We start from the raw sequence: 12,457 nt of genomic DNA, 5'->3' as shown, positions 1-12,457 counted from the left end.
TTCAGGAGGCCTGAGGAGCTACTCATGGTCATCTCTGACTAGCTCTCTTGCATCTTCATGGTGATCTCAGTGCTTCTAATTCCATTTGGAAATTTCTGGACTTGTTTTAAGAACTACTTGTGCAGGACAGCTCAGTTATATCTGTGAGCCATAACTGAATGTCTCTTATCTCTGAAGCTATTTCCAAGGTAGGCAAACAAAGGGAGAGGCAGGAAGAAAATTTCTTTCCTTCTGCATATGCAAGCACTGGTTAACCATGGAGTACAACAAAGGTAAGGTATTATATTGTCTGTAGGACTGGAAAAGCCCTTGCATCAACCACTGTGTTCAGAAATTGTGTTTTTACTTTTGCCTTTTCCACAATCTCTCATTAAATATTTCTCCCTCTTCCCAGTGTTATCTATCAATTATGAAATGCCGTTTAACTAGAGCATCTGAGCTCTCATTCACCGAACATTTTTACAGTTTATTGTTCTTTATCTAGATGTCTCATCCATTTTATACAACTTCTTTTATCAACGATAAGTGAAATATAGATCTTACATCTTTACTGCTCAGAGAAATACATTCTTATGGTAACGTATATGTGGTTGGGGGCAGTGATGGTAAGGGGGAAGAAAGATGGTTGTCAACTGATTAAAAGGTTAGGCTTATTGTCTGTCTTGTCAGGACTGTGAGTAGTCACACAGCATGGAAGCGAGGCAGTATGGATTTATTCAACTACAAATATTCATTTTTTTTAAATTGAAGTATAGTTGATTTATAATATTACATTAGTTTCAGGTGTATGACTTAGTGATTCAATATTTTTCTAGATTTTACTCCATTTAAAGTTATTACAGAATAATGGCTATATTTCCCTATGCTATACAATGTATCCTTGTAGCCTATTTATTTTATACATAGTAGTTTGTATCTCTTAATCCTTTACCCCTATCTCACCCCTCACCCCTCCCCTCTCCACCCTGATAACCACTAGTTTATTCTCTATATCTGTGAGTCTGTTTTGTTATACATATTCATTTGTTTTAGTTTTTAGATTTCACATGTAAGTAACAGAGTATTTGTCTTTCTTTGTCTGACTTATTTCACTAAGTGTAATACTCTCCGTACTATCCAGAGCAATCTACAGATTTTAATGCAATTCCTATCAAAATATCCGTGACATTTTTCAGAGAACTAGAACAAATAATATTAAAAATTATATGGAACCACAAAAGACCCTGAATTGCCAAAGCAATCTTGAGAAAAATGAACAAAACTGGAGGTATCATTCTCCCTGACTTCAAACTATACTACAAAGCTACAGTAATCAAAATAGCATGGTACTGGCACAAAACAAACACATAGATTAAAAGAACAGAATAGAGAGCTGAGAAATAAACCCACTCACCTATGGTCAATTAACCTATGACAAAGGAGGCAAGAATATACAATGGAAAAAAGATAGTCTCTTCAATACGTGGTGCTGGGAAAGCTAGACTGCTACATGTAAAAGAATGAAATTAGAACATTTCCTCACACCATATACAAAAAAAAAAAGCTCAAAATGGATTAAAGGCCTAAATGTAAGACATGAAACCATAAAACTCCTAGAAAAAAACATAGGCAGAACACTCTTTGACATAAATCGTGGCAATATTTTTTTGGACCTATCTCCTAAAGCAAAGAAAATACAAACATTCTTGAAGGCTTGCTATGTGCCTCTGCCTAGGGATAAAACGTTGATAAGAGTCTACTTCTGGGCTTCCCTGGTGGCGCAGTGGTTGAGAGTCCGCCTGCCGATGCAGGGGACACGGGTTCGTGCCCCGGTCCAGGAGGATTCCACATGCCGCGGAGCGGGTGGGCCCGTGGGCCATGGCCGCTGGGCCTGCGCGTCCGGAGCCTGTGCTCCGCAATGGGAGAGGCCAAGGCAGTGAGAGGCCCGTGTACCGCAAAAAAAAAAAAAAAAAAAAGAGTCTACTTCTGCCTCAGGAGGCCAAGTAACCAGTGATTTTAAAACCCTATGCTGGGGGACGTCATGGGGATGTTTACAGGGTGCTAGAGGAAAATGTAGTAGTGACATCCAACTCAGTCTTGGAGAATCAGGGGTGGTTTTCTGGAAGAGAGGGTGATATTTAGGTGAAGCCTGAGTAGAAGCTGCCCATGTGAAAAGGCAGAGAATAGCATCGCAGGACTCCAGAGATGAGAAAAAGTAAGTTTGGGAACACTGAGTAGTTCCAGACATCTGGAGCCTGGAGTGGGAGTGGCTGACTGATGACAGCCAAAGCAGGGACCATCTTCAATGTCCAGGAGAGCTGAGATATCAAGTAGGTAGGGATCAGAGGTCGAAGTAAACAGGCATCCAGCCAGGCTGGGGAAGTTTCATCCTCATCAGTGCTGAAGTTTGAGGCTGGCAGAGAGGAAAGTGTTAAAAGAAAACTAGAGAGCTTTACTTGATGTGAATATTTTATTGAGTGAGAAACAAATTGTTCACCATGAGGGGTACTTCAAACCCCAAACTGGTATGAAGCACAGAGATATGATGTTACAAGATGCTCATAAAGTGAAAATGAGGAAGGTGTTTCCCTTCACAGTGATTGGTTATTTCAGTGGTGGTTTCCAGATGACAGAGGATTGGTTAAAAGTGATTATCTTACACCATTTAAGGAAGATGAATTAAATTTCTTTTATGATTATCTGTGACATTTACAAGAAATAACCTAAGTTAAGTTGTGCTTATGTTCATGAAACAAGCTAGATTTAATTTTGCTTACATAACTTCAATGGTTTTATTGGCTTGGGAGATTTTCAAGCCTGTTCTCCGTTTTATTTTATGAAAAGGAAATAAAACTTCTGGTGTCTCCTATCTGTCAGACATGGTATATTCCTAATCAAACTCTCACACAAATCCTTTATAAGATATAATTATCAACATTTCAGAGCTGAGGAACGTGGTCTAGAAAAAGTGTCACAAAACCGATGAGTAGTACATCTGGGTTTCAAAGTGATTTAACTCCAAAGCCTGTGTTCTTTCTGTCTTCAGCAGTGTCCCCAGAGCAAAGGGTCGGCCAAGACAGGGCAGGTTGTAATGAACTGGATAGAAGCGACAGTGAGTCAGACCTGGGCTTTAGGTAACCACATGGGGACAGGGTGACATCTGGCACAAGACTTTTAGGGAGAGGGCTATTTTGGGGAAAACATATTGATAAACTGCCCTGGCTGTGGGACAGGAGGTCCCAAGGTCAAGTCTTGAAGAAGACAAAAGCAACACCAAGTTTCTCTACAGAGAAAGTTAACTGGAATTTGGGATATAAGCAAGAAGTTAGACAGAAAAGGGGAAGAGTTAAGAGAAGAGGCCAAGCATGGTGGGAGGTGGGAGCTACAGAGAAAGGTGTCCAGGGAGAGAGGCCCCTGGTGATGAGATGGCTGAAAGGTTTCCAAGCCTGGGAATGTCTAATATTTAATCATAAGTTGGTTGCTGCTCTAAAATCTCCAACAGTTGCCCCAGTTCTCCTATAACAGTGTGGTGCACACACTTAAACAGCCTTGTGTTTGAGACGGGCTCAAGGGGAATGCTGAAACAGGAACAAGGTGACTGCTTGGTGTGGAGGGACAGGGAAAACAGAAGGGAGACCAGGCATAGACAAGAGAGGGGCCATACGTGGAGTGATCAGGCCTTAGCCAGAGGTGGCCAGGACAACTGTAAACAACCTCCTGTCCATACGCCAAAGATAAACAGAGCTTGAAAGAGTCTCTAAATGGCTTACCTCATAAGGCATGAGAATTCAAAACAATTTCATTTAAATCTAAAAGGACGAGTTGACTTTAGCTGACATCTGGTTTATGAAAAGAAGATATTTCTAAAAGAGCTACTCAGGATTAAGTGGGTGACCTCAGACAGCAGTTAATTTTCCATCCTCGGTAGTATTCAGGGAAAGGTAATACACACCCCAGGTATGGCAGTGAGAGAGCAGGTTCAGGTATTAGATTGGCATAAACTATAGAACCTGTTGAACTCTCTTCCAACGAGTCCAGATTAACTCTAGAGAAGCAGCTTCCAAGGCTCCTAAACGAATTAAGAGTCTGAGCAAACAGGGCTCAGATTGGGAACACGTGGTGACAAAGCTCAGCGTAAAGGAATAAAAAGTCCACCCCAACAGGTTCAGAGTAAAACAGAACCATTCACATCCAAGCAATGGATAAAGTGACCGCTCTATTGAGATGGGTTCCTGGTTCAGTGCAGACTTCTGCATGTGCTCCCTGTCACTCCATAACTAGTGGCTTGGTTTAGGCAGCCAGGATTTGATTTCAGAGCAGCTGGTGGATGTAACTGTCTGAAGATGAATCTAACATGGGGATGTTCTTGCCTTTTGAGATTTAGGTCCAGACCCATTTGTCCCAGCTCATTCATGATGTCCACAGGGCTAGAGGCATTGTGAGGGATGGAAGCCCATCAGCTTCAAGAGAGCAAACAGTGGTAAAGAGAGAAAGACTGAGAAGCAGCAATCTAGGGAGAAAGTCAGGAACAACTAGCTCTCTTTCTCCTTGCCTGGCCAGAAAAACCCTACCAGATGCTGCCTCAGTCCTAGACTGTTTGCAAGGACAAAGTACATACCAATTGCTAAAAGGTAACTGCAAAGATTATACTAAAAAAAAAGTTTCTTGGATATTGTCTAAAAACGTGCCTAAGAGAGTATATATATGCAAGTTGGAGAAAAATACCTAAGTAAATAAGATATCCTGCCAGTGCTCAAATTTTACGTGTCAGCCAGGGATGAAGAGCTGGAGTACACGAAATTCATAGATGAACTATGCATTTGCAAAAAGTAGACATTACTGGTTTGAATTTCAGCTCGTAAGGTTTTTCTCCACCCACTCATGCTAGAGCAACAGTGAAATGTCAGAAGTCACGAAAGAGGAAGAGGGGCAAAGGACCTAAATCAACCACAGACCAGATCATCAGCCCTGGAAAACTGACTGTAGGCCTCAAACAAGTGCTGATATTTGAATGAAGAATAAAAGTTCCCACATGAAACCAGTCTAGGAAAGGCATTCTTGATGATTCTTGAAGACTCTCCCGTGTGTTAGATTCCTCCACTGAGCAGGACTGAACACATCTCCGGGGGTCACACCCACCTAGATTAGGTTTGAGAGACCAAGGAGTTTGGTTCTTGCCTCAAAGTGTCCTCTCTCTGAGGTAACTAGAAGTAAATTGACCACCTCACCTAGTAGTTCCGAAAGACTGAATCACATTTAAGCTATCTTTCTTCTGAGAAACTATCTTTGAATTAGTGAAAAATGTTATAACGTGTGATCACCAATCCTTTCATTTAATAAGCATTTTTGAGTCCCTCCCGAAATCCAGGCATTGTACTAGATTCTGCAGATACAGAGACGAAGGCACTGTCGATGCCCTGGAATCACCTGGAGTCTAGTGAATAAGATGTTCATGTGAACATGATCAAAACCCAGTGAACTCACCGCTCAAGTCAAGACTGCACCAAGTGTCGAGTGTGCCCCGGGTGTTGGGAGAGGGTTCACAGTCCAGGAGGAGCATAGGCTGAGCAGCTGATGCATGAGTGGGGGGTTATCAGATGAGAAGCAGGTGAATGGCATTGCAGGAGGAGGGACTAGTACCAAAGGTACCAAAGAGGGGGAGACCATGACAGTGGTATAAGGAGAGTCAGTGGTGCCAGGATCAAGGTAATACATTGAGCTCTCTGTCTGTGCAAGAGCTTTCCTGAAAAATGAACAAATGCTTGGTGATGCTCACATGCTTTCTTGCATTCGAAGTTCAGCAAATCTAAAGATACTAATTCAGAGCAAAAGGAAATAAAAACTTTTCACTGTTTCTCTGTGATGCCTCAAGACAAGCGCCAAGGGACTTAGGGATTATGTCTCCAGAATAGTCAGGGTTGCTTCATGGGCATGTGACCTGCAGTCCATAGGGCCCCATGCTCAGACCTCTGTACTTGGACAAAAGCTCTGTTGTTGTTGTCTTGAAAGTCTTTACTGCATTTTGATCAAAGGGTCCTGCAATTTTATATTTTACTGGGGCCTAGAAATTATGTAGCTGATCCTGAGAATAGGACATTTTCAGAGAATCTGAAACAGTTCAGTATTGTTGTATATAAAGTGGAAGGAGGGAGAGGTGGCTGATGAGGTTGAATAGGTAGGTAGTGGGATATATTGAAAGGCCTGAGAGGAGACAAGAACAAGATGGTGGAGTAGAAGGACTTGAGCTCACTTCCGCTCATGAAAACACCAAAATCACAACTAACCACTGAATAACCATCAACAAAAAAGACTGGAACCTACAAAAACAGATAACCTACAACCAAAGACAAAGAAGCCACAATGAGATGGTAGGAGGGGCACTTTAGCGATATAATCAAATCCCATACCCACTGGGTGGGTGACCCACAAACTGGAAAATAAATATATCACAGAGGTTCTCCCACAGGAGTGAGAGTTCTGAGCCCCACATCAGGCTCCCCAGCCTGGGGGTCTGGCATCAGGAGGAGGAGCCCCCAGAGCATTTGGTTTTGAAAGACCGCAGGGCTTGAGTGCAGGAGTTCCACAGGACTGGGGGAAAAAGAGACTCCACTCTTGGAGGATGCACACAAGGTTTCACGTGCACTGGGACTCAGGGCAAAGCAGTGACTCCATAGGAGACTGGGCCAGACCTACCTGCAGGTCTTGGAGGGTCTCCTGGGGAGGTGAGGGTTGGCTGTGGCTCACTGTGGGGATAAGGACACTATTGGCAGAGACCCCAGAGCTCATCACTGTGAGCTGTCCTGAAGGTCGCCATTTTGGCACCAAGACCTGGCCCCATCCAACAGCCTGCAGCCTCCAGTGCTGGGACACCTCAGGCCAAACAACCAATGGGGTGGGAACACAGCCCCACGCATCAACAAACAAGCCGCCTAAAGTCGTACTGAACCCACAGCTGCCTCTAAACACACCTCTTGACACGGCCTTCTCCACCAGAGGGACAAACCCCAGCTCTACCCACCAGTGGGCAGGCACAAGTCCCACCCACCAGGAAGCCTGCACAAGCCCTTGGACCAATCTCACCCACCAGGGGCCAGACACCAGAAGCAAGAGGAACTACAGTCCTGCAGTCTGCAGAACAGAGACCACAAACACAGAGAGTTAGACAAAATGAGACAGCAGAGAAATATGTTCCAGGCAAAGGAACAAGTTAAAACCCAAGAAGAATAACTAAGTGAAATGGAGATAGGCAATCTACTTGAAAAAGAATTCAGAGTAATGATAGTAAAGTAAAGATGATCCAAGATCTCAGAAAAAGAACAGAGGCACAGACTGAGAAGATACAAGAAATGTTTACCAGTGAGCTAGAAGATTTAAAGAACAAACAGAGTTGAACAATATAATAACTGAAATGAAAGGCCTGGAAGTCTGGCTAAGCATTTAAAATTTGCCTGTAGGAGAAGGACAGTCATTGAAGACTTTGACTAAGAAAGTAGCATGGAGAGATTTGACTTTTAGGTCACTCTGGTGTAATGAAGGCAAGAGAGTGAAGATGTAACAAAGTTTTTCCCATTTAAAATTAATGCCTTTTCATTGTTCAGATTTCATTTATTGTGTTTACAGTTTTGATCCACTTCAAAATGCAAAGCTCTCTGAGAGGACTAACTGCTGTGATTAAGTTACATTTTAGGGTAAATTAAGGTAGCAAGATCTGCAAGCGCTTTTGAGAACTGGAGGTAGGAAAGACAGAACTGGAAAAACAGGAGGCAGAGGGCTCTGTGTGGAGGTGGAGGCCACAGAGAGGCTGGGCCTTTAGGGGAAAGCTTGGATTTCTTTTCATTTTCTACAATACCAGCCAGACCCATACATAAAGACTTTTTTCCTAAAATTGCTTTTAGCTCTGCTACCCAGATTCCTTTATTGCAGTGGTACTCAAAGTGTGGTTCCCAGGAATGCAGCATCAGCATCCCATGGAACTTGTTAGAAGCACATTCTCTGCCCCACCTTAGTTGTACCGACTCAGAAACTTGGAGGCGGGCCCAGCCATCTGTTGTGACAAGCCCTCCAGGTGATCCTCATGCAGCTAAGAACCGTTGCATCATTATAAGTTATCTACGTCTCTGAAACTCAGATATAGAAAAAAGTGGAAATGCCCATTTGGTATTAGAATGAATAATCAAAAGTGATTTTAATACCAAGAAAATTCAGCCTTGTTCTAAACATGATTTTACATGGATGTATGTTCGGTGAATGATCTAGGATATATATGATTGCAATACCTTCATAGGTGATAATTCCATAATTCCAGAGCCAGTTTAAAAGGACCTGTATTATTTGTATGAGTTATGAATCATAGCTGCTGGAGCTAATGGTATTTAGCAAAACAAGATAAAGATGATTCTTTTTTTTCCTATGATCACTATGTGTACGGGAAGAATGTTTAACTTGCACCATCATCTTCCAAAGGATCATCTCTGCTGATAATGCTGGAGTTTTTCATTTCTTTGTGCCTTACACAGCACCAATAGTATTGCAGCTATGTTAATACATGTCCAAAAGTCGCATTGGTTTACACAGTCTATAATATTTCTGAAATGCAGTCTGAGTTACTCCTAAAACTAGGATTTCTCAGATTCTTTCCATTGTCTTCCATGAGTAATCCAATATACATGAAAGGATAAAAAAGTAAACAATTTTGTGATAATTCACATTTTTCCAATGGAATTTTAAACAGTTTGACAGTTTGGTCTTGTTAAAAAGTGATATAAAATAAATGCTTCTTAGCAAACAATTGTCCAGTAAATATTATAATTCTGTCTCATATTCTCACAGTGGATTGTTTTCTGGGGCTTTCAGTGGAATTCTTTCAAATTAGAGCTCAATGATCTTCTTTATATTTTATCCAACGTTTGAAATACATGAACCTGTCTCTACTTACTTGAACAATGGCCTCTATTATGGTGTCTTTTTCTTTAAATCCAAATATTATACTCAGCATTTTAGGAATTCCCTATTCCAAATACAGGCAATTAAATTGTCTATAAGTTATTCAGAGCCTTAGAAAACGAAATGAAATAGGAGCTTGTACTTTGACATGAGTTCAAAAATGTGTGCCGTTTGTCAATGCTACTCTCTTGCAAATAGTCCTCATTATCTTCTGGTTCTGCTGTTAACAGACAAAATACTCTGACACAGACTTCTCTAACAAAGATGTTTCTTTCCTAGGAGAAGTCTGGCTTTTCTCAACAATCAGGACTCAAGTTCTTGACCTTGAAGATGGGAGAGAGAACAGAATGCTTCCTGGGGCCATAGTGAGCTGGATTAAATTTGAAAACAGCCCCCAGGATAAATAGGGGGACACACATGGCATTTGTATTGTTTTTGCCAACGTCTAGGACTAACTTGGAGCCCACAGCTAGGGACTCTACAGTAAGAGAACACAAGTCTGGAACCTTGGAAACCCTGGAGGTAATGCCTGAAAACAGGGCTCAGATGCAAGGTTCACATCAGTGGCCTGGCCTTCCTTTGGCCTCGTGGCTCTGGGTTGATACCAGAACAAAAGTTATCAGCATCTTTTTCTGTTCAGTGATTGTTCACCCCACCACTTTTGTGTTGGTCTTATACTCTAGGGTCCCAAGAGTGTGGTTCTGTTTCACCCTCTTAGAAACCTTGATAAAGCAAGGAAGGAAACAAGTGTTTATGAAACCAACTTACAGGAAGAGATGAAAGAACGATGGTCTCATTTTGAGATATTTGAATATTAACTCAAATTAATCTAATTGGTAGACTTTTAAGCAGCATGGAGAAAATGTTTGGGAGCAAGGTTTCATTCTTAAAGCAAAGATGCTGGGGTCACAAACTCCCTTTTCTCCCTGAAGCCACTCTACCTCCCTTCACATCTTCTTCTTGGCTGGTCAAAAGGGGGAGCCCATTGCTGCTACTGTATTCCCCTTCTGTCACATTCTTGTCTGGTGTCTGAAGCCCAGACTGTTCTGTTTTAACTTCATCCCTCAGTAAAAGGCTCTAATGGGAGAACAATTCTTCCTGGATGTTTTAGAGGGACTGTAAATTGCATATCTGAAAAGTTCACTCCCTGCACCCATACATGTTCCTTATCCTGAAGGGCCTCTAATAGTTACAATATCATCACCTAGTTGACCAAGTGAAAAGTTTGGAGACACTTGATTCTCTAGGAGGTATTTAAGATATCATGAGGGCATGGGAGTGTTTATGGAACACAGAGAGCGGAAGGCAGAGATTTTTTGAAAGACAGAGGTTAATTACAGCCCGGAGTATGTAAAGGAAGACAGGAGATAGAGATGTAAGTGCAGGCTTTGTGTGGGCAGGGTTAAGTGTAAGGCTCTGAAAACCTCAGCTGGAGTGGACGCTACAGGGCTGTTGAAGGGCAGGAGGTGGGAAAAGTTCTAACAAGTCCTGCTTCCCTTGAACAGGACGCTCCTCTAACCCTCCAGACTCAAGGAAAGTTCCTATTTCCTTTCCTCCTCAGCTTCTGGTGAGAGCATTTCCATGTTGAAACACCCTAACACATGGGATCATTTCAGAGACAGAACAAGGTTGTGCCAGACAGACAAGAGGCTGGGAAGCATCATGATTCCATCTCACATAGGACACAGTCCGACAAGCAACGAACATATAATCAACATAAAAGATATGAACAAATTCATATCTTTATCTCTCAGGACGCAGTCAAAGGTGGGGCTGGGGTAGAGGAAGTACACTTTTATGCCATAGAAAAGCAGCAAAACATAAAAATCCATTCTTCCCTATCTTTACTACTTTGCATACTCACTACTCTCTAATATTTTCTAGAACTCTCCCTCACTCTCAACTCCCAACCTCAATTCCCATTCTCTTTTCCATATAGTTCTTCTAGCTTCTCCAGATTGCCCCCAGCCATTTACTTACTTCAAACTGCATAACAAGGTCCACTGAATTATTTATTCTGAGCCCTTTAATGAGACAGATACCTTTACAATTTCAGTTTTTCCATCTGTTAATGGGAGCAATAACACACCTGAGAGTCCATCTACGACCTGACATACAACACTTGAACTTTCCATAGTAAACACCAATATAAAAATAAATGCCAAGTGGAATTATCATTGTTGTCTCATTGCTTGTACTGTTATTAGTGATTCTCTTTAGTGGGCCTCTTTCCTTCTTATACAGCATGCGAAAAAGATTAAACTAACCTATGATGTATTTTATCACCTTGCCTAAATAAGGGATAGAAGGTAGAAAAATGTTCTAGGAAGTCTCATGGCCAAATTGAACTCAAAGGTAAGCATACATCTCAGCAATATCTCTGAAGAAAGCACCTCTTTTATGTACAGATTTTTTTTTGCACCTTAACATCAGAAAAACTTAGTAATTTCCAACAGTTCTTTCTTTCCTGCCCAATAGCTAGAAAATATCTAAGGAGTGAGTGCCTTCCCTAAAACAACAAACTATCTCTGCCCTAAAACAACAAACTATCTCTGCCCTCAGACAAAGACGACCTCAGAGATTTGAGTTTCCACAGCCTCAGCAGTTGTAGACTATAAGCAGAATAGCAGGAGACTTTTCACCAATGGTAATGATCTAGTGATAAGTGTTTCATTGCCCCATTGGAAATCTATTTCTGGAAACTAAAATCAATGGGAAATCCTTGACTAGAGAAGGCTCTGAGGTTTAGCAGCTTAGAGAGCAAAGCTGGTAAAATGCTGACAAAGATAGTGGAGAAAACCAGGCAGATGGTAACTAGACATAGTGGTGATCCTTTCTGAAATGTATAGAAATAACATTGAATCACTGTGTTGTGCACCAGGAACTAACATAGTGTTGTAGGTCAGTTATACTTCAAAAACAAACAAATACACTCACAGAAAAAGAGATCAGATTTGTGGTTACCAGAGGCGGGGGTGAGGAGAGGGGGAATTGGATGAAGGCAGTCAGGAGGCACAAACGTCCAGATACAAGATAAATGAGTACTAGGGATGTAATGTACAACATGAATATAATTAACACTGATGTATGTTATATATGAAAGTTGTTAAGAAAGTGAACCTAAGAGTTCTCATCACAAGGAAAATAATATATTTTTCTTTATTTTGTATCTATATGAGATGCTGAATGTTCACTAAACTTATTGTGGTTTTCATTTCATGATGTATGTAAGTGAAATGATTATGCTGTACATCTTAAATTTATACAGTGCAGTGTGTCAATTATATCTCAATAGAAGAATAAGAAGACAAAGGAGGGGAGGGGGGAGGGGGAAGGGAAGGGGAGAGGGAAGGAGAAAAAGGAAAAGGAGGCGAAAAAGAAAACCATGGGGCTTCCCTGGTGGCGCGGTGGTTGAGAGTCCGCCTGCCGATGCAGGGGACGCGGGTTCGTGCCCCGGCCCGGGAGGATCCCGCATGCCGCGGAGCGGCTGGGCCCGTGAGCCATGGCCGCTGAGCCTGCGCGTCCGGAGCCTGTG

At 42.0% G+C, this 12,457-nt stretch overlaps 1 protein-coding gene across 1 annotated transcript in view; it reads left to right on the top strand.

Annotated features, from left to right (window-relative positions):
* The window catches only part of CCDC91 (coiled-coil domain containing 91), a 409,698-nt gene extending 397,917 nt beyond the window's left edge, over nt 1–11,781 (top strand). The window contains exon 14 of the mRNA XM_070046418.1: nt 9,202–11,781. Coding sequence (XP_069902519.1) covers nt 9,202–9,288 — 87 coding nt within the window. The 3' untranslated portion in view covers nt 9,289–11,781. The remainder of the gene's footprint in view (nt 1–9,201) is intronic.
* The last annotated feature ends 676 nt before the right edge of the window (nt 11,782–12,457 follow it).

The sequence above is a fragment of the Globicephala melas genome, chromosome 10 (genome assembly GCF_963455315.2).
Source record: "Globicephala melas chromosome 10, mGloMel1.2, whole genome shotgun sequence".
In the NCBI taxonomy this organism is placed as follows: Eukaryota; Metazoa; Chordata; class Mammalia; order Artiodactyla; family Delphinidae; genus Globicephala; species Globicephala melas.
Note: the sequence above shows the minus strand (reverse complement) of the source record. Positions and strands in the feature narration are given on the sequence as shown.